This window comes from Manis pentadactyla, chromosome 5 (genome assembly GCF_030020395.1).
Source record: "Manis pentadactyla isolate mManPen7 chromosome 5, mManPen7.hap1, whole genome shotgun sequence".
NCBI lineage: Eukaryota > Metazoa > Chordata > Mammalia > Pholidota > Manidae > Manis > Manis pentadactyla.
In genome coordinates, this window is record NC_080023.1 from 55,657,681 (window position 1) to 55,684,038 (window position 26,358).

General features: G+C 40.6%; 1 protein-coding gene across 4 annotated transcripts in view; it reads right to left on the reverse strand.

Moving 5' to 3' along the window:
- CENPC (centromere protein C) overlaps nucleotides 1–26,358 on the reverse strand; it is a 143,224-nt gene that overhangs the window by 26,334 nt on the left and 90,532 nt on the right. For all 4 annotated transcript variants that reach the window (XR_005031314.2, XM_036918157.2, XM_036918155.2 and 1 more), the window contains exon 12: nucleotides 26,197–26,279. Coding sequence is in view for 3 of the 4 variants with exons in the window: in XM_036918157.2 (XP_036774052.2) it covers nucleotides 26,197–26,279 (83 nt within the window). In the remaining variant the exon portion in view is untranslated. The remainder of the gene's footprint in view (nucleotides 1–26,196; nucleotides 26,280–26,358) is intronic.

Sequence of the window (26,358 nt, forward strand, 5' to 3'; positions counted from 1 at the left end):
ATCTGTTATGACAATAAATGTGTTGAACATTTATTAAAGGAAAATACTGACGAAGTAGGTTAAAAATAAAAAATCCAATCATACTATTTATAAGCCAATTTTTTTAGTTCCGTAAGAACGGATAAGGATCCGTAAGTAAAAGGATAAACAAACATATGAGGAACAACAATAAACAAAGAGCAGGCAAAGGTCACAGTGTCAGTGAGGCCAAAGACTCAGGGTGACAGCGCTGCAGCAGGGTCAGGAAGGTAAACCTGACCAAAGGTACACTCCGTATGAACACTTATATGCCAAGTAACAGCACATAAGCTTATGGAGTAAACACTGCAGGGAACAGGAGACACAGGGGGACACTGCAGTGGAAAATGTTTTATCTTCACTCCGGCAGTCCTGAGCAGGCTGCATAAGGTCACAGTTCTAAGGGTGAAGAGGAAGAAGATGGTAAAGCAGGAAGGCAAGGCAGGAACCTCCTCCAAACACACCAAGGAAACAACTACAGCAAATACAACCAAACCTGAAAATGACCTGAAGACTGCAGAACACACCAACTACACCTGGGTAAAAGAGAGGACCACACAGAGAGGGGTAAAGTGGCACAGCCATGATCCATCCAGACCCCAGTCCTTCCCCAACCCCAGCCCACAGGCAGGAGGAAGAGTAACTTAACAGGGAGGGGATAGGCACTCAGGAACCCACACACCTGGTACTGGGAACACGAGTCCACATTGCATTGGGTTCTGATTACAGGGGCTGAACACCAGGGAGAGTTGGAGCACTCTGGAAGGGAGGCTGAGACACCAGCAGGTTGTAGAAGACAGGCTCAATCCCTCGGTCCCACTAAGACCAAAAGCGGAGGTGGCGGTTGGAAAGATTTGCCAGCAGCAGGAAGGGTAACTGAAGGGCAAGAGTTTAATGGAGCTCTCACCGCAGAAGGAAGGGCAAGTAGATGACATTTCACCTCCCTCCCTCAGCACAGCAAGTCATGAACTCTCAGGAGCCCCAAACACTCCATGCCCCTTGGTGGCGGCTCAGACTCAAGGAGGTTCCTTATGCACCACCTGCCCACCCAGCAGTGTGGCCCAGCTGTGTCACACTTTGCTGCCTAGCAAGCGATGGGAGACTTTCCTGCCTGGAAGGCAGAGGGAAGCTTTCCCAGCTATCTCAGCCTTGTATCAGCCCAACTGGGGAGGTGCATGAGGAGCCAGCTCCAAGAGCTCCTTCCTCTGCACTGGCAGCCTAGCTGGGTGCAACGCACCCCTTTGCCATGCAACCAAGCAGCACCACAATCACCACCATCACTGCAGGACAAGGAAAGGCCAGCCCACACACAATTCCAGAAGAAGCATCTCTGCTTTGCTGTGATCAAAAGGGCCTGCTGAGGCACACTAACGTACTCAGTGGATTAAGATAGACCAGTGCTGGCAGAAGACAGAAAGGCAGCCTTGCCCCAACTCCACTAACAGCAACTGGGACTCTACCACAAAGGAGAACCAGACATTGGAAAGTAAAGACTCCTGAGCTTCTAGATACCATATTCTAGATATATGAAGAAGGATGCCTTCTTCATAAAACCATTACTCTTTAGACCAGGAAGCACAGCAGATCTATCTAATATAAAAGAAGAAACACAAAAACCATGAAAAAAAGAGGAAGAAGAGGAGTAAATTCCAAACAAGAACAGGACAAGGGGGCGGAGCCAAGATGGGAGCATGAGTAGAGCAGCGGAAATCTCCTCCCAAAACCACATATATCTATGAAAATATAACAAAGATAACTCTTCCTAGAATAAAGACCTGAGGACACAGGACAACATCCAGACCACATCCATACCTGCGAGAACCCAGCATCTTCCAAAGGGGGCAAGATACAAGCCCCGGCCCAGTGGAACCCGAGCGCCCCTCGCCCTAGCACCCGGCGGGAGGAGAGGAGTCGGAGCGGGGAGCGGTAGGGAGCCCAGGAATGCTGAACACCCATCCCCAGCCATCCGGACCAGAGCACAGACACAGTGCATCTGTGGGGTCCTCGATACTAGGGAAACAGGGCAGCAAGACCGGCGAGCAGGTACCGGAAGCTGGTGCCGGAGGACAAAAGAAAAGCGAACGGTCATTTTTTTTGTTGTTGTTTTGTTTAGGTGAGTGCATTTTGGAAGTCTTAAAGGGACAGGGACACCAATATTAGGGAAACAGTGCAGCAAGAAGGGTGAGCGGGTATCGGAGGCCGGTGCTGGAAAACAAAAGAAAATCGAGCAGCGATTTTTTGTTGTTTTTGTTGTTGTTTTGTTTTGGCGAGTGCTTTTTGGGAGTCTTAAAAGGAAAGGAACCAAAATACTAGGGAAACAGGGCAGGAAGACCACTGAGCGGGTAAAAGAGGCTGGCGCCGGAGAACAAAAGAAAAGCGAGTGGCCTTTTTTTTTTCTTTCCTTTTTTATTTATTTTTAATTTTTTTTTTTTTGGTGGTTGCTGTTTTGTTCAGGCGAGTGCTTTTTGGAAGTCTTAAAGGGGCAGGGTGGGACACTTAGTCCAGAGGTAGGGAATCTGGGGATCTCTGGGCACTCTAATACCCTGGGCAGCAGGGAGCACGGAGGCCCCTTACAGAGATAAACAGCCTCCCCGCCACTTCCCCTCCAACGCGACTCCACCATTTTGGAGCAGAGGCCCGAGCCAGGCCATGACCACAGCAACAGCGGAGATAAACTCCATAGCAGCCGGGCAGGAAGCAGAAACCCTGTCTGCGCGCAGCTACCCAGCACAAGAAACTAGAGGTCACTGTTCTCCCAGGAGAGGAGGGCCACAAACCAACAAGAAGGGAAGTTCTCCCAGCCGTCACTCATCCCAGCTCTGCAAACTATTCCTATCACTATGAAAAGGCAAAACTACAGGCAGACAAAGATCACAGAGACAACACCACAGAAGGAGACAGACCTAACCAGTCTTCCTGACAAAGAATTCAAAATAAAAATCATAAACATGCTGACAGAGATGCAGAGAAATATGCAAGAGATATGGGATGAAGTCCGGAGGGAGATCATAGATGCCAGGAAGGAGATTACAGAAACGAAACAAACTCTGGAAGGATTTATAAGCAGAATGGATAAGATGCAAGAGGCCGTTAATGGAATAGAAACCAGAGAAAAGGAACGCATAGAAGCTGACATAGAGAGAGACAAAAGGATCTCCAGGAATGAAACAATATTAAGAGAACTGTGTGACCAATTAAAAAGGAACAATATCCGTATTATAGGGGTACCAGAAGAAGAAGAGAGAGGAAAAGAGATGGAAAGTATGTTGGAAGAAATAATTGCTGGAAACTTTCCCAAACTGGGGGAGGAAATAATCGAACAAACCACGGAAATACACAGAAACCCCAACAGAAAGGACCCAAGGAGGACAACACCAAGACACATAATAATTAAAATGGCAAAGATTGAGGACAAGGAAAGAGTTTTAAAGGCAGCTAGAGAGAAAAAGGTCACCTATAAAGGAAAACCCATCAGGCTAACATCAGACTTCTCGACAGAAACCCTACAGGACAGAAGAAAATGGCATTATATATGTAAGGCAATGAAACAGAAGGGCCTTGAACCAAGGATACTGTATCCAGCACGACTATCATTTAAATATGATGGAGGGATTAAACAATTACTAGACAAGCAAAAGCTGAGGGAATTTACTTCCCAAAAACCACCTCTACAGGTCATCTTACAGGGACTGCTCTAGATGGGAGCACTCCTAAAAAGAGCACAGAACAAAACACCCAACATATGAAGAATGGAGGAGGAGGAATAAGAAGGGAGAGAAGAATAGAATCTCCAGACAGTGTATATAACAGCTCAACAAGCGAGCTAAGTTAGGCAGTAAGATACTAAAGAGGCTAACCTTGAACCTTTGGTAACCACGAATTTAAAGCCTGCAATGGCAATAAGTACATATCTTTCAATAGTCAGCCTAAATGTAAATGGACTGAATGCACCAATCAAAAGACACAGAGTAATAGAATGGATAAAAAAGCAAGACCCATCTATATGCTGCTTACAAGAAACTCACCTCAAACCCAAAGACATGTACAGACTAAAAGTCAAGGGATGGAAAAACATATTTCAGGCAAAAAACAGTGAGAAGAAAGCAGGGGTTGCAGTACTAATATCAGACAAAATAGACTTCAAAACAAAGAAAGTAACAAGAGATAAAGAAGGACACTACATAATGATAAAGGGCTCAGTCCAACAAGAGGATATAACAATTCTAAATATATATGCACCCAACACAGGAGCACCAGCATATGTGAAACAAATATTAACAGAACCAAAAGTGGGAAATAGACTGCAATGCATTCACTTTAGGAGACTTCAACACACCACTCACCCCAAAGGATAGATCCACTGGGCAGAAAATAAGTAAGGACACGGAAGCACTGAACAACACAGTAGAGCAGATGGACCTAATAAATATCTACAGAACTCTACATCCAAAAGCAACAGGATATACATTCTTCTCAAGTGCACATGGAACATTCTCCAGAATAGACCACATACTAGCCCACAAAAAGAGCCTCAGTAAAATCCAAAATATTGAAATCCTACCAACCAATTTTTCAGACCACAAAGGTAAAAAACTAGAAATAAAGTCTACAAAGAAAACAAAAAGGCTCACAAACACATGGAGGCTTAACAACATGCTCCTAAATGGTCAATGGATTAACAAACAAATTAAAATAGAGATCAAGGAATATATAGAAACAAATGACAGCAACAACACAAAGCCGCAACTTCTGTGGGATTCAACGAAAGCACTCTTAAGAGGAAAGTATATACCGATCCAGGCAAACTTGAAGAAGAACAAGCCCAAATGAATAGCCTAACATCACAATTATCGAAATTGGAAAAAGAAGAACAAATGAGGCCTAAAGTCAGCAGAAGGAGGGACATAATAAAGATCAGAGAAGAAATAAACAAAATTGAGAAGAACAAAACAATAGCAAAAATCAATGAAACCAAGAGCTGGTTCTTTGAGAAAATAAACAAAATAGATAAGCCTCTAGCTAAACTTATTAAGAGTAAAAGAGAATCAAAACAAATCAACAGAATCAAAAATGAGAACGGAAAAATCACGACAGATTCCACTGAAATACAAAGAATTATTAAAGACTACTATGAAAACCTATATGCCAACAAGCTGGAAAACCTAGAAGAAATGGACAACTTCCTAGAAAAATACAACTTTCCAAGATGAACCAAGGAAGAAACACAGAAGTTAAGCAAACCAATTACGACCAAATAAATTGAAACAGTTATCAAAGAACTAACCAAGGACAAAACCCCTGGGCCAGATGGATTCACCTAGGAATTTTATCAGACACACAGAGCAGACATAATACCCATTCTCCTAAAAGTTTTTCCAAAAAATAGAAGTGGAGGGAATACTCCCAAACTCATTCTATGAAGCTAACATCACCCTAATACCAAAACCAGGCAAAGACCCCAACAAAAAAGAAAATTACAGACCAATATCCCTGATGAATGGTAGATGCAAAAATACTTAATAAAATATTAGCAAAACGAATTCAAAAGTATATCAAAAGGATCATACACCATGACCAAGTGGGATCCATCCCAGGGATGCAAGGATGCTATAACATTCGAAAATCCATCAACATCATCCAGCACATCAACAAAAAGAAAGACAAAAACCACATGATCATCCCCGTAGATGCTGAAAAAGCATTTGACAAAATTCAACATCCATTCATGATAAAAACTCTCAACAAAATGGGAATAGAGGGCAAGTACCTCAACATAATAAAGGCCATATATCATAAACCCACAGCAACATTATACTGAACAGCAAGAAGCTGAAAGGTTTTCCTCTGAGATAGGGAACTAGACAGGGATGTGCACTCTCCCCACTACTATTTAACACAGTACTGGAGGTCCAAGCCACGGCATCAGACAAAACAAAGAAATACAAGGAATCCAGATTGGTAAAACTGGACAGCTACATGTAGGAGAAGTTAAACTGTCACTATTTGCAGATAACATGATACTGTACATTAAAAACCCTAAAGACTCCACCCCAAAACTACTAGAACTGATATCGGAATACAGCAAAGTTGCAGGATACAAAATCAACACACAGAAATCTTTGGCTTTCCTATATACTAACAATGAACCAACAGAAAGAGAAATCAGGAAAACAACTCCATTCACAATTGCATCAAAAAAAAAAAAATACCTAGGAATATACCTAACCAAAGAAGTGAAAGACCTATACTGAAAACTACAAGTCACTCTCAAGAGAAATTAAAGGGGACACTAACAAATGGAAACTCATCCCATGCTCGTGGCTAGGAAGAATTAATATCGTCAAAATAGCCATCCTGCCCAAAGCAATGTAAAGATTTGATGCAATCCCTAGGAAACTACCAGCAACATTCTTCAATGAACTGGAACAAATTATTCAAAAATTTATATGGAAACACCAAAGACCATGAATAGCCAAAGCAATCCTGAGAAAGAAGAATAAAGTAGGGGGGATCTCACTCCCCAACTTCAAGCTCTACTATAAAGCCATAGTAATCAAGACAATTTGGTACTGGCACAAGAACAGAGCCACAGACCAATGGAACAGACTAGAGAATCCAGACATTAACCCAGACATATATGGTCAATTAATATTTGATAAAGGAGCCATGGACATACAATGGGGTAATGACAGTCTCTTCAACAGATGGTGCTGGCAAAACTGGACAGCTACATGTAGGAGAATAAAACTGGACCATTGTCTAACCCCATATACAAAAGTAAACTCAAAATGGATCAAAGACCTGAATGTAAGTCATGAAACCATTAAACTCTTGGAAGAAAACATAGGCAAAAACCTCTTAGACATAAACATGAGTGACCTCTTCTTGAACATATCTCCCCAGGCAAAGAAAACAACAGCAAAAATGAATAAGTGGGACTATATTAAGCTGAAAAGCTTCTGTACAGCAAAAGACACCATCAATAGAACAAAAAGGAACCCTACAGTATGGGAGAATATATTTGAAAATGACAAATCCGATAAAGGCTTGACGTCCAGAATATATAAAGAGCTCACACGCCTCAACAAACAAAAAACAAATAACCCAATTAAAAAATGGGCAGAGGAACTGAACAGACAGTTCTCCAAAAAAGAAATACAGATGACCAACAGACACATGAAAAGATGCTCCACATCGGTAATTATCAGAGAAATGCAAATTAAAACTACAATGAGGTATCACCTCACACCAGTAAGGATGGCTGCCATCCAAAAGACAAACAACAACAAATGTTGGCGAGGCTGTGGAGAAAGGGGAACCCTCCTCACTGCTGGTGGGAATGTTAGTTAGTTCAACCATTGTGGAAAGCACTATGGAGGTACATCAAAATGCTCAAAACAGACCTACCATTGACCCAGGAATTCCACTCCTAGGAATTTACCCTAAGAATGCAGCAATCAAGTATGAGAAAGACCAATGCACCCCTATGTTCATCGCAGCACTATTTACAATAGCCAAGAATTGGAAGCAACCTAAATGTCCATCAATAGATGAATGGATAAAGAAGATGTGGTACATATACACAATGGAATACTACTCAGCCATAAGAAAAGGGCAAATCCTACCATTTGCAGCAACATGGATGGAGCTGGAGGGTATTATGCTCAGTGAAACAAGCCAAGAGGAGAAAGAGAAATACCAAATGATTTCACTCATCTGTGGAATATAAGAACAAAGGAAAAACTGAAGGAACAAAACAGCACCAGAATCACAGAACTCAAGAATGGACTAACAGGTACCAAAGGGAAAGGGACTGGGGAGGATGGGTGGGTAGGGAGGGATAAGGGGGGATCAGAAGGGGGGTATTAAGATTAGCATGCATGGGGAGGTGGGAGAAAGGGGAGGGCTGTACAACACAGAGAATGCAAGTAGTGATTCTACAACATTTGCTATGCTGATGGACTGACTGTAAAGGGGTTTATGGGGGGACCTGGTATAGGGGAGAGCCTAGTAAACATAATATTCGTCATGTAAGTGTAGATTAATGACACCAAAAAAAAAAAAGGCAGTTCCTGTGTGGAGACCTCCAATGAGTTCTACACAAGGGTATAAAGGGCATATAAAAGTGTAGGCAAACGGTCTGTTTGTGTTTATACAGAGGATCAAAGCCTAATTGGGCTACCCTGAAAATGAACTAAGATACGATATGAAAAAGAACTTCCAACATCAGCACTCTCTGGAAGACTCATGCCAGAAGATGATCATCAAAAACCCCAACAAAGATCCACGCACTGCTACAGCTGTAGATGCACTCATCCCACCCGTTCCTGGACTTGCCATGGGAATGAAGAAGGATATATCTAAACTGGCCTGTGCATACAGTAAAACAACAAATTTGACTGGATCTATACTGTTGGAACTCAACCAAGAATTAGGAGAAGTGCAAATTGTAGCGCTCCAAAATCTTACAACTACAGACTATTTACTGTTAAAAGAACATATGGGATGTGAACAGTCCCCAGGAATGGGTTGTTTTAATTTGTCTGATTTCTCTCAGACTGTTCAAGTTCAGTTGGACAATATCCACCATATCATAGATAAGTTTTCACAAATGCCTAAGGTGCCTATCTGGTTTTCTTGGTTTCACTGGAGATGGCTGGTAATTACAGGTATGCTTTGGTTATGTAACTGTACTCCTATTATGTTAATGTGTGTGCGCAATTTAATTAGTAGTTTAAAACCTATACATGCTGAAGTTACTCTACAAGAAGATATGTCAAAGAAATAATCAATCTTCCCATGTTTTCTTCCACCTGCTACTTCTATAGCTTTTCTTCTTCCTTCCTAATTACTACCCTTAAATAGAATTCGTGCCTCATATCAAATTTACTGAGTATCATAATTCTTCCAAGTGGTAAAGATACCTCAAGACAAACGCTGGGCATAGAAGCCACAGGGCATAAATCTGCAAAGAAGTAAAAAGCTAATCTTTTCAAACAATATTGCCTCTCTCTCACTTAACAACTTTACATTTCCCTGTATGGCCCCGGAAGATGACTGGTTAGCCAGAGATGGGTAAGATTCCTCAAGGGAGGAACAACCTAAGACAGGCACAGTCATAGGGGGGCCATCAGGTGAGAAACTGGGGATCAACAGAGGTGAGGCTTAGAACCTCACCCCCATTGTTTTGAGAGAAATCTTCTGCATCCGTGGATGTTTTATTGCCCTTGTCTAGCTTGGATAATCACTTAGTCTACAGGCACACACCTGATCATCTACATTTGCTCTCTTATAGCACTAAACTATGTTTTCTTCCTTTATCTTGCATCTACCTACCACTTCAGCATTTTATTAAAAATAATAATAATAATAATAATAATAAGGGAGAAATGTGGGATTCACATATAAATCAAGTATAAAAATCAAACGAATATTCATATTTGACCTGATTGTTTATAGTTCATAATGCATGATCAAAATCGAAAGTTTCTGTGATGACTGCCCTTGTACTGTTCACCATGTAAGAACTTATTCACTATGTAAGAATTTGTTCACCATGTAAGATCTTGTTCGTTATGCTTCAGAAGATTGGAGACTGATGAGAATTAGGCTTGGGGTGGATTATTGATTGTGCATTTAGCATTGAGTCCCCTACACAGAATTTTATTGTTGTTAACAACGATTTGATCAATCAATATGAGAGATGCCCCCTCAAAAAAAAAAAAAATGGAACCAGACAAAATGGACACTTCGTGTCTGGCTGCTTTCAGTATTACAATGTTTTTAAAATGCAAAAAAAAAAAAAAAGAACAGGACAAGACACCAAAAAGAGAAATAAATGAAATGAAGATCACTAATCTTCTTTAATAAATTTCAAAATAAGAATCATTAATATGTTCACTGATCTGTGGAAAATTAGTGATGATCTCAGGAAGGACATCAATAAAGAGACAGACAAGTTGAAAAAGACCCACTGAGATATGAAGAATACAGTAGTTGAAATGAAATATACAATGGAATGAATGAATAACAGATGGTTGCCAAGAAAAGGCAATCAATGAAATGAAAATGAGAACAGGAAAAAAACAAAGCTGAAGAACAGAAAGAAATAAGAATTTCTATGAATGAAAGAATGCTGAGGGCTGTGTGACAACTCCAAGTGAAACAATACTCACATAATAGGGGTACCACAAGGAGAAGAGAGAGACGAAGGGACAGAAAGTCTCTATGAGGAAGTAACTGTTGAAAATGTCCCCAATCTGGGGAAGGAAATAGGTACTCAGATCATGAAAGCACAGAGAGCCCCCTAACAAAAATAACCCCAGAAATACAACATCAAGACATAAAATTATTAAAATGACAAAGATTAAGAATAAGGAGAGAGTACTGAAAGCAGCCAGAGAAAGAAAAAAGATCACTTATTGGGGAAACCGCATCAGCCTATCAGCAGAAATCTTATAAGCCAGAGGGAGTGGTATGAAATATTTAATGAATTGAAACAGAAGGACCTTCCACTGAGAGTTTTCTACCCAGTAAGATTATTACTCAAATTTGAAGGAGAGATTAACCATTTCCCAGATACACAAAGGCAAAAGGAATTTATAACCACTAAGCCAGCATTACAAGATATGTTAAAGGAACTTCAATAGATGGAAATGTTCTTGGCCTAAAAAGTTTTCAGCAGTGAAAATAAATCCAGAATACACATAGCAGAAAAACTACTTATCAGGAAAGTACGAAATTAAAAGAAAACAAAATAAACGTAGTAAAACCAACTATACATAAAATCAGCCAAAGTATACACAAAAAATGCAGATTATGACATCTAATACATAGAGTGTGGAGAAGGAAGTAGAATAAAAAAGAAGCACTTTAAGATTTCATGTTTGAAAGAGAGCAATCATCAACTTAATATAGACTGTTATATATACTTAGGAATCAATCCATGAACCTTCTGGTAACCACAAACCTAAACCCTGTAACAGATACATAAATATTAAAAAAGAGAAATCCAATCACAACACTAAACAAAACCATCAAATCACAAGAGAAGAGTATAAGAGAGAAATAAAGGACAGAGAGCAATTACAAAAACGATCAAAAAACAATTAACAAATGACAATAAGTACATATCTATCAATAGTAAGATTACCTGTAAATGGACTGAATGCACCAATCAACACACAGGGTGACACAGAAAAAGGACAAGACTCTTCTATATATTGTCGACAAGAGACTCATTTCAGACCCAAAGATATACACACACTAAAAGAGATGGAAAGATATTTCATACAAATAATAGTGAGGAAAAAGCAGGAATATCAGTACTTACATCAGACAAAATAGATTTCAAAGCACAGAAAGCAACAAGAGACAAAGAAGGGACATTACATAATGATAAAGAGGACAGTCCAACAAGATGTAAGCACTATAAATATCTATGTATCCAACACAGGAGCATATAAATATGTAAAAAAACAGAATTAAGGGGAGAAATAGATTGCAGCATATTCATTGAAGCAGAATTGAACACACCATTCACATCATAGATCAACAAGACAGAAAATAAATCAGGGAACAGAGGTACTGAATAATACATTAGATCAAATGGACTGAACAGACATCTACAGGAGAGTCCACCCAAAGCAACAGGATACACATTTTTATCAAGTGTACATGGAATATTCTCCAGAATAGATCACATACTAGGCCACAAAAATAGCCTCAATAAATTCAAAAAGACTGAAACTGTATCAAGCAGCTTCTCAGAACACAATGAAACTAGAAATAAATTATACAAAGAAAAACGAAAAAGCCTGCAAACACATGGGGGCTAAACAACAGGCTTCTAAAAACCAATGGATCAATGACCAAATTAAAACAAATCAAGCAATACAAGGACACAAATAAAAACAAAAATATAACAGTTCAAATATGTGGGACACTGCAAAAGCTGTTCTAAGAGGAAAGTACATAGCAATACAGGCTTTCCTCAAGAAACAAGAACAATCCCAAATGAACAGTATAAATTCACAATTAAAGAAACTAGAAAAAAAGAACAAATGAAACCCAAAGCTAATAGGAGGAACATAATACATAAAGATCACAGCAGAAATAAATAAAATAGAGAAGAATAAACCAATAAAAAAAATCAATGAAAACACAAGCTGGGTCTTTGAGAAAATAAACAAAATGACAAACACCTAGGCAGACTTATTAAAAAAAAAAAGAGCATCCAAATATAAACAAAGTAAGAAATGAAAAAGGAATAATCACAATAGATACCATAGAAATTCAAAGAATTATTTAGAAAATTCCATGAAAAAATATATGCCAATAAATTGAAAGAAAGCTAGAAGAAATGGAAAAATTCCTAGAAAAATGCAGCCTTCCAAGACTGACCAAGGAAGAACAGAAAATCTAAACAGAAAAATTACCAGTAAAGAAATTCAATTTGTAATTTTAAAAACTCCCAACAAACAAAATCCCATGCCAGATGGCTTCACAGCTGGATTTTAGCATGTACTTAAAATAGAGTCGATACCAAATCTTTGCGAACTGTTCCAAAAAGTAGAAGATAAGGGACTACACTACTTCCAAACTCACTCTATGAGTCCAGCATCATTCCAATACCAAAACCAGAAAAGACATTACAGAAAAAGGAAATTATACTGCAATATCCCTGATGAACACAGATGCAAAAATCCTTGACAAAACATTAGCAAACCGAATTCAAAAATATATCAAAAGGATGATCCGCAACAACCAAGTAGGATTTATTCAAGGGATGCGAGGATCATACAATATTTATAAATCAATGAACATCATACACTACATTAACAAAAAGAAGGATGAAAACCACACAATCACCTCAGTAGATGCTGTAAAAGCATTTGACAAAATTCAACATCCATTCATGATGAAAACTCTCAACAAAATTGTTATACAGGGAATTTACCTAAACACAATAAAGTCCATATACAAGAAACACATCTAACATCATACTCAATAGTGAAAAGCTGAGAGCTTTTCCTCTAAGATCAGGGACAGGACAAGCATGTCCTCTCTCACCACTTTTATTCAACATGGTACTGGAGATCTTAGCCATGGCAAAATAAAGATAAAAAACATCCAAATTTGTAAGGAAGAAGTAAAACTGTCAGTATTTGCAGATGCCTATATATTTAGAAAACCCTAAAGACTCCACCAAAAAACTATTAGAACTAGTAACTGGATTCACCAAAGTTGCAGGATACAAAATCAATACACAGAAATCTGTTCCATTCCTATATGCTAACAATGAACTAGCAGAAAGAGAAATCAGGAAAACAACTCTATTTACAGTTACACCTAAAAGAATAAAATACCTAGGAATAAACCTAATCAAGGAGTTGAAAGACTTATACCCTGAAAACTACAAGACACTCAGGAGAGAAATTTAAAAAGACACCAATAAATGGAAATACATCCCATGCTCATGGATAGGAAGAATTAATAGTGTTAAATAGCCATCTTGCCCAAAACAATTTACAGATTCAATGCAATCCCTATCAAAACACCAATGGCATTTTTCAATGAACTATAGCAAATAATCCTAAAATGCATATGGAACCACAAAAGACAAAACATAGCTAAAGCATCCTGAGAAAGAAGAACAAAGCTGGGAGTATTACACTCCCTGACTTCAAGCTGTACTACAAAGCTATAGTAATCAAAACAGTATGGAACTGGCACAAGAACAGACACATAGATCAGTGGAACAGAATGGAAAGCTCAGATTAAAAACCTACATGTGATATGCAATAAAGGAGCTATGAATATACAATGGGGAAAACACAGTCTCTTCAATAACTGGTGTCGGCAAAACCGGACAGCTACATGCAAGAAAATGAATTTGGATTACTGTCTAACTCCATACAGAAAAGTAAACTCAAAATGGATTAAAGACTTAAATGTAATACATGAACCATAAAAGTGTTAAAAGAAAACATAAGCAAAAATCTCCTGAACATAAGCATGAGCAATTGTTTACTGGACACATCTCAGGCAAGGGAAACAAAATGAAACATGAACAAGTAGAACCACATCAAACTAAAACTGTTCTATACAGCAAAGGACACTATCTACAGAACAAAAAGGCAACCTACGGTATGGGAGACTATATTTGTAAATGATATATCCAATAAGGTTTTAACATCCAAAATATATAAAGAAGTCATATGACTCAACACCAAAAGAACAAATAACCTGATTAAAAAAATGGGCAGAGGATCCAAGCAGACATTTTTATAACGAAGAAAGAGAGATGGCCAACAGGCATATCAAAAGATGCTCTACGTCACTAATCATCAGGGAAATGCAAAACAAAACCATGAGTTACTACTTCATACGATTTATTAGAATGACTACTGTCCAAATGAAAATAAATAACAATTGCTGGTGAGGATTTTGAGAAAAGGCAACCCTCTTACACTGCTGGTGGGAATGTCAATTGATACAGCCACTGTCAAAAGCAGTATGGAGGTTACTGAGAAAATTATAAGTAAAAATACTGTACACCCAGTAATTCCACTTCCAGGAATTTACTTGAAGAAAACAAAATCCTTGATTTGAAAAGCTACATGCATCCCTGTTTTCACCACATTATTTACAAAAGCCAAGTTATAGAAGCAACCTAAGTGTCCAAGAAAAAAGATGAATGGATAAAGAAGATATGGTACATATAAACAATGGAATATTATTCAGCCTTAAAAAAGAAAAAATCCTGCCATTTGTGACTACATGGATAAACTGAGTGTATTATGCCAAGTGAAATTAGCCAGGTGGAGAAAGACAGATACCATATGAATTCACAGATTGTGGAATCTGAAAACAAAACAAAACAATATGAATAAAATAGCAGTAGACTTACAGACACTGAGGAGTGACTGGTGGTTATGTTAGGGAAAGGGTGGTGGTGGGTTGGTGGAAAGGGGGAGGGAGATTAAAGGGCATAAAATTCTCAATCATAATATTAGGCTGATTACAGGGATATTAGTCCAGCATGGAGAATACATAAAATAATTCTGTAACATCTTCCTATGTTGACAGATAGTAACCACTAGTGGGGGTGAGGATTGAGTAACAGCAGTAACTGTTGAGCCACTCATTATGCTGTACACTTCAAACCAAGAGAAGACTGTATATCAATGATACTGTAATTAAATAAGTAAATAAAAGGATACAAAGGATCAGAATAATATCAAATGTAAAATATCCAATTGTAAGATTTTCTTTTCCCCAAAAATCTGTTCCTTCCCTCATAAGTCTCCAAATCAAGCAATGACACCATTGTTTTGGATTGTCAGGCCAAAAACTTTAAAGTTATCCCTAACACATCTCTTTTTCTTACACCCCACTCAATCTATCCATCAGAAAATCCTGCATTCTACCTTTCAAAAGTAACTAAAATCCTACCATTGCTTTCCACCTTCCAGTGTTACTACTCTAGTCCAACACCCTACCTCTTACTGGGATTATTGTCTCACCAATTGGTCTCCCAGCTTGCAACCTAACACTGGTCCCCTCAAATTCAAAAACTATCCCTAGCACAGTAGCCAAAGTTGACTCTCTTTAGAGGTCCATCACATCTCTCCTTTGCTTACCCTCTAGCAACTTCCCATCTCTTCTAGTAAAGGCCAAAAATCCTTGCAATAGCCTTTATAATATTATGTAATCTTTCATTCCTGTTATCTCGGTGACTTCATCTCCTACTACTCTATCCCTCTCTTCCTCTGCTCTAGCCCTCCTGGTCTCCTTTGTGTTTCTCAATCAAAGCAGACTCTTTGCCACATCAGGACCTTTGCCCTCAATCTTCCCTCTGCCTGAACCACTATTTTCTCATAAGCTGCATGATTTGCTTTCTCATCTCTTTCATATCATTGCTCAAATGATCACTTCCTCAGTGAGGCCTTTTCTACATATCACCTAAACTGTAACCCCCATTTCCCCTAAAACCAGTGCTTTTTCTACTCTCAACATCCAACAGATACTAAGTTTTGTTATCTTTTTTTATTGCCTTCCATTGTCACCCCACCAAAACTAAACTCCATGAGGGCAGAAATTTTTGCCAGTTTTCTTCATTACATCCCTACCCTCTAGAAGAATACATAGTAGTATTACATAATATTCCATAAATATTTAAGAGCTCCACAAATACCCAGAGTATATTACAAAATACTTATCCACTTACATTATCAACAAAAAAGTATATATACATAACATGTTTTTAAATATATATATGTAAACAAAAAAATTATTTTTCAATACCCATGAAAAAATTATGAAATTCTTGCTTGAAATTTATGTGTTTTAAGCATACTCTAGAAAACAAAGAAAACCTTAATAAATGCAAAGGATAAATAATATAGGTCAACATTCTCTAGAACAATGAAACTAGAAATTATTAACAAAGAACAAGACAAAACTTCTTAGAACAGCCAACATTACATATTTAACATATACCAGGTATTAAATTAAGCAAGGAATGTGTATTCATCTTTATATCAATGTATGGGATTGGAACTGATAGTACCATTTAATATATACATAAGGAAACATGCTAAGAACACTAAAATTTCTTACTCAAGAAAACACAGAAAGTAAGTGGTAGAGCTGGATTCCATCTCAGGTTCCTGACTCTGGAGACCAAGTTTTTGACTACTGTACTCTTTCTAATAACTTCTGAATCAAGGAAAAATCACTATAATTCAGAAAATACTACAATAAGAACACTACATTTAAAAAAACCTATAAAATTAAGCCAAAACTATACTCAGGAAGACGCACCTGTTTCTTTACCAAATAAAACTAGAGAAATATAGAAAACATTTAATTTAGAGGCAAAAATATTTAAAAAATCTGAACACAGGAAGAAAAAAATTTTAAGGGAAAAGAATTAGTGAATTAGGAAAGAAAAAAACAGTATAACAGTATATTCTAAGCACACATTCTTTAGGGACATAAAATTTATAGAATTTTCTGTTAAGAGGAATTTTAAAAACTTTATTACAAAGTTTCAAGCATTCAAAATGAACAAATATTCAATACAAACATATTCAAAATTCCAACATTTTTACAAAAGTATTCAACGGAAACATATTCAAAATAGTATGATGAACCTGACATACCCACCACTCACCTGGCTTCAGGAATCATCAACACATGGCTGATCTTGCTTCACTTATACCCAACATTTTTAAATACTGGAATAGATATCTTAAGTGCCAATTATTTCATTATGTCCTATTTCAAAGAAAGGACTATCACTCATCTCTCTCATTCTCCTTGTTTCCTCCCTCTTGATCCATCTTTCTCAGCTAGGTGTAAGGTCTTAGAAATCTCTAAACATATACTAAGGCTCTTAAGAGTTAAGTACTCAGTATGCATGCAATGGAAATAATTTAAATAAAACATAGCATACCTTACTCTGTATGCATGTCAAAAAAATCTGTGAAGTAGAAAAACAGACTTAGGAAAAAGAAGATGGCATGTAAAGTGAGGCAGAAACCTCCTCCCAAAACCACACATAACATGCAAATACAACTAATGCTCAAAGAGCAACCCAATGACTACAAAACTGACTGCCTACATCTGGCAGGAACCAAGCCCTCCCCAGCTCACAGGCAGGAGGAAGAGAAACAGAGCAGGGAGGGGAGTAGAAGCCCAGGAGAGTTAAACACCCAGCCCTGGAGATCTGCTCTGGGAGCATCAGCCCACATTACATGGGGCTCTGGAGATAGTGGGGTTGGAAAGCAAAGACACACAGAATCGCGAAGAGACTGAGATTCCAGCCGCCTGTGGAGAACAGGTATGCACAACAGGCCCCACTGAGACAAAAGAAAGGCGGAAACTTAGGAAGACTTCCCAACAGTACAAGAAGCACAAAAAGGGCAAAGATTACACAGAACTTGCTGCTCAGGAGAAAGAGCAGGTGAACAAAAACATCCTAGCACACACAGACCAGCAGGTTGGGAACTCCCAGGAAGGTTAGACGCTCTATTCCCATGGCTAGCAAGGCAGCACTGAGCCCCCCAACTGAGGTATGCAGTGGGCCGCTCCTTCCACCCAGCAAGCATCAGTCCCACTGACCTGTTGCCCCCACCATTACGCGAGGCCAGAGGGAGAGTGGCCCCACCTATGGCAGCAACAGAGGCATAGCAGAGGCTCCTCTCTGCATGCTCCACCCACTGGGCCTGGCAGTGGAGGCAGGCATTACAGCCTGAAAGGCAGGAAAGAGCTCTTTCCTTCCAGCAACACCCGCCATTGGTACAGGTGCTCAGAAGAAAGTAGAGCTTCTGGGCACTATATGGTGCTGCATACACACAGTTATTACTCCATAGTAATCATTAGAAAAAAGAAACAGTAAAAAGAATTTTGTCCAAACAAAAATATGTGAAAAGATGGCAGAAAGAGGGCTCAGTGAAAACTGAAATCAACAATCTTCTTGATAAAGATTTCAAAATGAAAATCATAAACATGCTCACAGAGCTACAGAAAAATATTCAAGATCTCAGGGAGGACTTCAAGAAACATACAGAAACTGTGAAAAATACAGTATCTGAAATGAAACATACAGTGGAGGAATTTAAAAGTAGATTAGATGAGGTAGAGGAGACAGTAAATGAAATAGAAATTAGAGAACAGGAATACAAAGAAGCTGAGGCACAGAGAGAGAAAAGGATCTCTAGCAATGAAAGAATAGTAAGAGAACCATGCAACCAATCAAAATGGAACAATATTGGCATTATAGGAGCCCCAGAAGAAGGAGAGAGAGAAACATGGATGGAAAGTCTCTTTGAGGAAATAATGGCTAAAAACTTCCCCAATCTGGGGAAGGAAATAGTCAATCAGGCCATGGAAGTGCAGAGCTCTCCAAACACAAGGGACCCTAGGAAGACAGTACCAAGACATATAATAATTAAAATGGCAAAGATCAAGGGCAAGGAGAGTATTGAAAGCAGCCAGAGAGAGAGAAAAGACCACTTAAAAAAGGAAAGCCCATCAGCTATCATCAGACTTCTCAGCAGAAACCTTACAGGCCAGAAGGGAGTGGCATGATATATTTAATGCAATGAAACAGAAAGGACTCCAACCAAGAATACTTTACCCAGCAATATTATTATTTAGATTTGAGGAAGAGATTAAACAATTTCAGATAAGCAAAGGTTGACAGAATTTATCTCCCACGACCCATCTCTAAGGTGTATTTTAAAGGGACTGCTCTAGATGGAAGTGCTCCTAAGGCTATTTAGCAGTCACCAGATAAAAGAAAACCACAAAGGAAGAAGACCAATTAATTACTAAACAAATCCAAAATTAAATCAACTACTCACAAAGTCAGTCAAGGGATACACAAAGAGTACAGAATATAACACCTAATATATAAAGTGTGGAGAAGGAGAAAAAAGAAAAAGAGGAGGGAAAAAAAGAACCTTTAGATTGTGCTCAAAATAACAGAGTAAGTGAGTTAAGACAGACTATTAGTAAGGAAGCTGCCTCTGAAATTTGGTAACCACAACTCTTAAGTCTACAATGGCAGTAAGTATATATCTATCGATAATCACCCTTATGTGAAAAATGTGAACAGACTGAATGTACCAATCAAAAGACACAAGAGTTACAGAATGGATAAACACGAGACCCATGTATATACTGCCTATAAGAGATGCACTTCAAACCCAAAGACATATACAGACTAAAAGTGAAGGGATGGAAAACAATATTGGTTGCAAATAATAGGGAGAAAAAAGCAGGAATAGAGGTACTTGGATCAGACTAAATAGATTTCAAAACAAAGGAAATAATGAGACAAAAAAGGACATTACAGAATGATAAAGAGGTCAGTCCAATAAGAAGATATAATAAAACTATCTATAGACCCAATATAGAAGTAAAATAAGCCAGTGTGGGTAAAACTGTAACATTTCCAGAATATCTCGCCTGGCTTTAGTGCATTTACATATCCTCAGGGGTGGAGAGAAGTTCATTTCCATATCAATGGGTAATTTCCTGGACAACCGAGGGTGTGTCTGAACCTGAGAGTTTAAAGGCAGGGGCTTGCTTGCTTGCTTGTTTTGCTTCTTCCTGAGCAGAGGAGAAAGATCGCCCTGGACTGCAGTTTGTAAGCAATAAATGGGTTTTCAACTTTATTTCTCCCATTGACTGATTTCAGTTTTTAGAGATATTTTGCCCCGGGATTTCCTCTCCCCGGACTTACATCTGGCGGCAGTTGGCAGGTTGCCTCTGAACCTGAAATCTGTCATAATGGGTGTGAATGTTGGGAGGGCTGCTCCTGTGGATGGTCAGGAGGCCCCAGTGGATACAGCGGCAGAGGGTGCCACTTCAACCTGTTATTATCCCCCCAACTGCGGGGCTTCCAACTTGGGAACCCCTAGTGGGGAATTGGTCTGGGTAAAGTACCTCTTAGAGGGGTGAGGCCTTCCCCAGAACTGGAGAAGGATGGAAACACTGGAAGCTGCAGCATTAGTCCTCCATGAATTGGAATAGTGCTTGGAGACCTTAGGGGGCCGTGTAGCGGCTGGCATTGTATGGTCTCTTTTCATCAAGATAGTAGAAAATGTTATACAGGAGAAAGAGAGGATTATCAAGGGATTTAGGTGGAAGAGAGACACTTCAGCGTCACTTGGAGGACCTGGGCAATAACCTATGGGATGCTGTTAAAGAAGAGAGACACTGAAAAGGCAGGTCATGCTCCTACAAGATTCATTAGCAGCGGTGAGAGGGGAGATGGCGGGAAAAGATACATTGCAGGAGGCTGGGGGTGAAGGGGAGGAAAGAGTAGTGCCTTCAGCCCCAGAAATGGTAGAGGAGGAGCCATTGGTGGAGAAGCCCGAGGGAGAAGAGGAGGAAGCAGGGCCATTGGCAGATCTGCCACCCAGGCTACAGATGGAGGTACCATCTTCTCCTGTTTTTAAAAGCAGCCCAGCTGTAATTAAGAAAATAAAAATGAAACAACCGCAGGTTTCTCAGGGGGAGAAGTAGCCCCCTCCCCAGGTTGTGGAGCACTCCATGCTCCACCCGTATAAATAGGATGAGCTGGTGGACATGAGAATCCGGTATAGGCAGAGGCCACTGGAATCTCTGCCTACATGGCTTTTACCTTTCTGAGATATGGGGGTGGAAAACATTGTTGTGTCAGATACTGAGATAAGTCGAATGGCTTCCCTGACGATTCACCCTACCCTCTGGCAGCGGTTGCAAAATGCCTGTCACACCTCAGGTAATCAGACACTCTTGGAATGGCTGACAGCTGCCATCAGTATAGTTTGGCCTAATCAAGGTGATTTACCATATTTTCCCTGCAGTTGGAAAATGTATGCAGAGCTCCACAGGTACTGCAGGAATTGGGTATGAAAAACATCATCTCTGATATGGACCCCCAGGGCCCTGATGGGAATAAGAAACCTGGTGCTGCATACAGCTCCCACATCTCTCTTCGGGTCCCTAGTGAATACTTTTGCCCCTCACCTAGGGCAACCTATAAGGGAGGCTACTTGTACTTTAGCAGATCTGGTGGAGGTTGAAACAATAAGGGCACGGAGGGAAGTACAGGCCATGACTGAAAGGAGAAGTGCAAAAGGCTCCATGAAGGTCTGAAGGACCGTTTTTAAAAGCAGCCCATGGGTTGATTTGATAAAGACTGGGGTACTGAAAGAAAAACTTGATGGACAGCCCAATAGAATATTGTTAGAACTGTGGCACCAATTAAAGCCAGAGCAGCAGTTCCAGCCGCTGAGGTCCAGGACACAGAAACCAGAATCAAGGCCTCATGCCCAGCCTGTGTCCCTGCAAAACTTCATGGGAGACAGTACTCAGGATTCACCTGAGCCATCACCCCCATAGGAGGATTGGGCACTGCAGTTTAATTGGGGGGGGGGGATCAAAGTCCCCACCTTGGGGGACAAGTGGTGCAGACCAGAGGCCACATGTAGAATTAGCAGTTCATTGGTCAGCTGTGAATGTACGTGTCCTGGCACTGGTGGACACAGGAGCTGAGTGTTCTTTGATTCACGGCAAGCCTGAACATATTCCCAGGACCCCTGCTGTGATAGATGGCTATGGGGGTAAGGCAATTAGAGTGAGAAAGCCCAAATTTCGTTAGGGATAGGGTGTTGACCCACCCAAAGGAGTATACCGTGTACATTCCTCCAATCCCTGAATATATTTTGGGGGTAGATATCCTACAGGGCCTGTGGTTACAGACCACCGCAGGTGAGTTCACACTAAGGGTATGTGTGGTAAAGCAGTTCTGTGGGGACATGCTAAGCACCCACCTGTAGCTTAGCCTGTACCTCAGCGGGTGACAAATATTAAGCAGTATAAATTGCCTGGGGGGCACAAGGAAATTGGAGAATCTCTATAGGAGTTGGAGAAGGTGGGCATCATAAAGCCCACTCATAGTCCTTTTAATTCCCCAGTGTGGCCAGTTGCCAGACGGCTCCTGGTGTATGACTGTAGACTACAGGGACTAAAGTAACACCCCCTTTGCATGCTGCTGTCCCCTCTATAGCAGACATTCTGGACACCCTCAGCTATGAACTGGGAAGTATCATTATGTAGTAGACCTTGCTAATGCTTTCTTATCTACCGACATAGCACAAGAAAGCCAGGAACAGTTTGCTTTCACATGGGAAGGCCAGCAGTGGACACTCACTGTCCTTCCACAGTCCCACCATCTGTCATGGACTTGTAGCCCAGAACTTGGCCACATGGAGGAAACTGCCAACAGTGCACTTGTATCACTACAATGATGATATTATGCTCACATATGATTCTCTTTGAGATTTAAAAGGGTCAGTTCCTAAACTGTTGCAACATCTACAGGAAAAAAGATGGGCTGTGAACAGCACCAAGGTTCAGGGACCTTGTTTGTGAAATTCTTGGGAGTTGTCTGGACAGGTAAAACTAAAGTTGTTCCTGAACCAGTTAGAGACAAGGTCCAGGCTTTCCCTACCGCTACCACTGTGGCAGTATTACAAGAGTTTTGGGGTCTTTTGGGCTACTGGAGAGTGTTTATCCCACACTTGGCACAAATTCTGAAGCCCTTATACAGGTTCGTACAAAAAGGCATCAGGTGGGACTGGGATGAGACACGTGCAGCTGCTTTTACTACTGCCAAGCAGGCAGTCAAGGCTGTACAAGCCTTGAATGTAATGAACTGATCAAGGCCCTGTGAACTAGATGCTCATGTAACCAAAGATAGTTATGGATAGGGTCTTTGGCAGCAGCTTGAACAGACATGCCAACCTATTGGATTCTGGTTACAACTATGGAAAGGAGCAGAGGTACAGTACACCTTGATAGAGAAGCAACTGGCTGCTGTGAACCATGCCTTGCTGGCTATGAAGCCCATTGCTGGAACAGCTCCAATCAAGGTAATAACCACCTATCCCATCGCGGGGTGGGTGCAAAACTGGACCCAAAGGCCATGGAGTAGTAGCATGGCACAGATACCTACACTGGCCAAATGGGGTGCATATCTACAGCAGCACAGCACCCTCTCTATTAGCCCCTTAAGTGGAGAACTCCAATGCTTATTGGGGCCGTGACCTATACCAATGGAAAGCAGGAAGAACTTGCTTTTGAGCCATTGGTAGCCAAGACTCCTTATCAAGAGAGAAAAGCCCCTATACCTGAAGATGCTTGGAATACAGGAGGCTCCAGTTGTGGGCAGCTCCCAAAGTGGAGGGCTGTGGCTTTCTATTCTAAGACTGAGACAGTATGGATGGAGGATGGAGAGGGGAAAAGCAGTCAATGGGGCTGAGTTGCCGGCAGTATGGCTCGAGATCACCCAGGAGCCTCTCCCCATAGTTGTCTGGACTGACAGCTGGGCCGTCTATCGGGGCTTGACCCTGTGACTACCGACATGGTATGTCAACTGGATGGTTGGTCACCAGCCCCTTTAGGGGCAAGAGTTTTGGCAAGACCTATGGACCTCTGGTCAGACTAAGACTGTTACTCTGTATCATGTGACTGGCCATTTGCCTTTGGGATCCCCAGGGAATGATGAAGCAGACTTTGAAGAAGTCAGCAGAGCCTGGAAGGAGTGCCTTGTGTGCTCTAAAAGGGACTTACGTCAAGTCCCACAGCAAAATGGGACAATAATAAGGGGGCCAATACCCCCTGTCAGGTTGCAAATAGACTATACTGGGCCTCTGCCCATATCAGAAGGATATTGGTATGCCACGACATGTGTGGACATGGCTACTGGACTATTGGTTGTTTTTCCTGCACGTTGTGCAGATCAGCAAAACACCAAGAGGGACCTGGAGCATCTCTGCACCCTATAGCTGTCTGCAGGTAACTGAAAGCAATCAAGGAACCCACTTTATTGGACATGCGTTACAACAATGGGTGCAGCAATTTGAAATAAAGTGGAAATTTCATGTACCATATAATCCTACTGGGGCAGGCATGATAGAGAGATACAACGGTTTGTTGAAATCTGGCCTGAAGTCAGACACCAATACTCTAGGGTGTTGGTCAGTTTGCCTATGGACAGTGCTACGGCATCTGAATGAGAAGCCACATAAAGGAGCTTTGAGCCCTGTGGATTGCTCACACACCTTGCTGTCTCTCCTATACAATCATACATCCAAACCAAAGAGGAGTTATTGAAGCCAGGATATGGCCAGCAGAACAACATCCTGCTGTCAGCCCCTAGGCTGCCTTAAGCCCTACAGACACTGTTGAATGGACCTGGCCCTGGACATTTCAACACATAGACCAGTGATGGCTGGCCCTTCTGGCACCTTGGGGAAAAGGCCTGGAAGCTGGCTTTGTATGTATTCCTAGAGTAACAGCTGCATGGCCCCCAAGGGTCACAGTAGTGTACCCAAATGTCCAGGATGTAAGAGCATCTTGCAGTGAAGTTTCATCTTTATGGCCAGTGCATGTACCTCCTGTAGCCCTATATATTGACCCATCTGTAACTCCCCCAGGGAGGGGGGTGAAAGTCTGGTATACTAGACCAAGACAAGATCCCATTCCTGCCACTGTTTAATCACAAGACCACTCTCTTGCATATATCCTACCTGATGGACAAGACTTGCCTATGCTGGGGTCATTAAAATATGTATCTTACCACTTTTAAGGTTATTTTCACCTACAGTCCTTGTGGCCTGAATGGTCCCCCTGGCTGCAGCTGCTGCATGATGACTGCTCTGAACCATCAGCTACTGCCTGCCTATGGAATAGACGAACTATGGACTTAATATGCATAGGACTTTGAACTTAGCTGAATCCTCCAGCTTGAGAATTGTCATGATTTTATGCTGTTGCTATTGTTATGTCATTAGTCTGGTCACAATGCACAATGCTCTAGTTTTCTTGCCCAGGGACCATTGCGGAAGAAGGGGAATGAGTAGATTGTAAGGCGAGATTTCTGGAAGGGTGGCCTGTGGGTAAAATTGTAACATTTCCAGAATATCTCACCTGGCTTTAGTGCATTTGCATATCCTCAGGGGTGGAGAGAAGTTCATCTCGATATCTAATTTCCTGTGCAACCGAGGGTGTGTCTGAACCTGAGAGTTTAAAGGGAGGAGCTGGCTTGCTTGCTTGTTTTGCTTCTTCCGGAGCAGAGGAGAAAGACAGCCCTGGACTGTAGTTTGTAAGCAATAAACGGGTTTTAAATTTTATTTCTCCTGTTGACTGATTTCTGTTTTTAGAGGTATTTTGCCCCAGCATTTCCTCTCCCTGGACTTACAGCCAGGTAGAGAAAGACAAGTATCAAATGATTTCACTCATTTGTGGAGTATAAAAATAAAGCAAAACTGAAAGAACAAAATAGCAGATTCAGACTCCAAGACAGGACTAGTGGTTACCAAAGGGAAGGGGGTGCGGGGGGAGGGTGAAGGGGATTAAGGGCCATTATAATTGGCACTTGCAATATAGGTATTTTACGGGGAAGGCAGTACAGCATGGAGAAGACAAATAATGATTCTATAACATCTTACTATGCTGACACAGTGACTACAGTGAGGTTGGAGAGGACCTTGATAATACAGCTGAATGTTGAAACCACTATTTGCTCATGTGAAACCTTCCTAAGAGTGTATATCAATGATACCTTAATTTAAAAAAACAAAAGAAAACAAAAGAAGAAAAATAGTAACTTACCTGAACTTTCCTCAACTTCCTTATCATCCACATCAGAATTATTCTTTCCAGACATTAAATAATTCTTGAGCCTGGAAGGTCCACTTTAAGAAAAAAGAAAAAAAATAGTCTGTGCTTTCATAATACATATAAACTAATTTACCTACTTTAACATTTAACAGA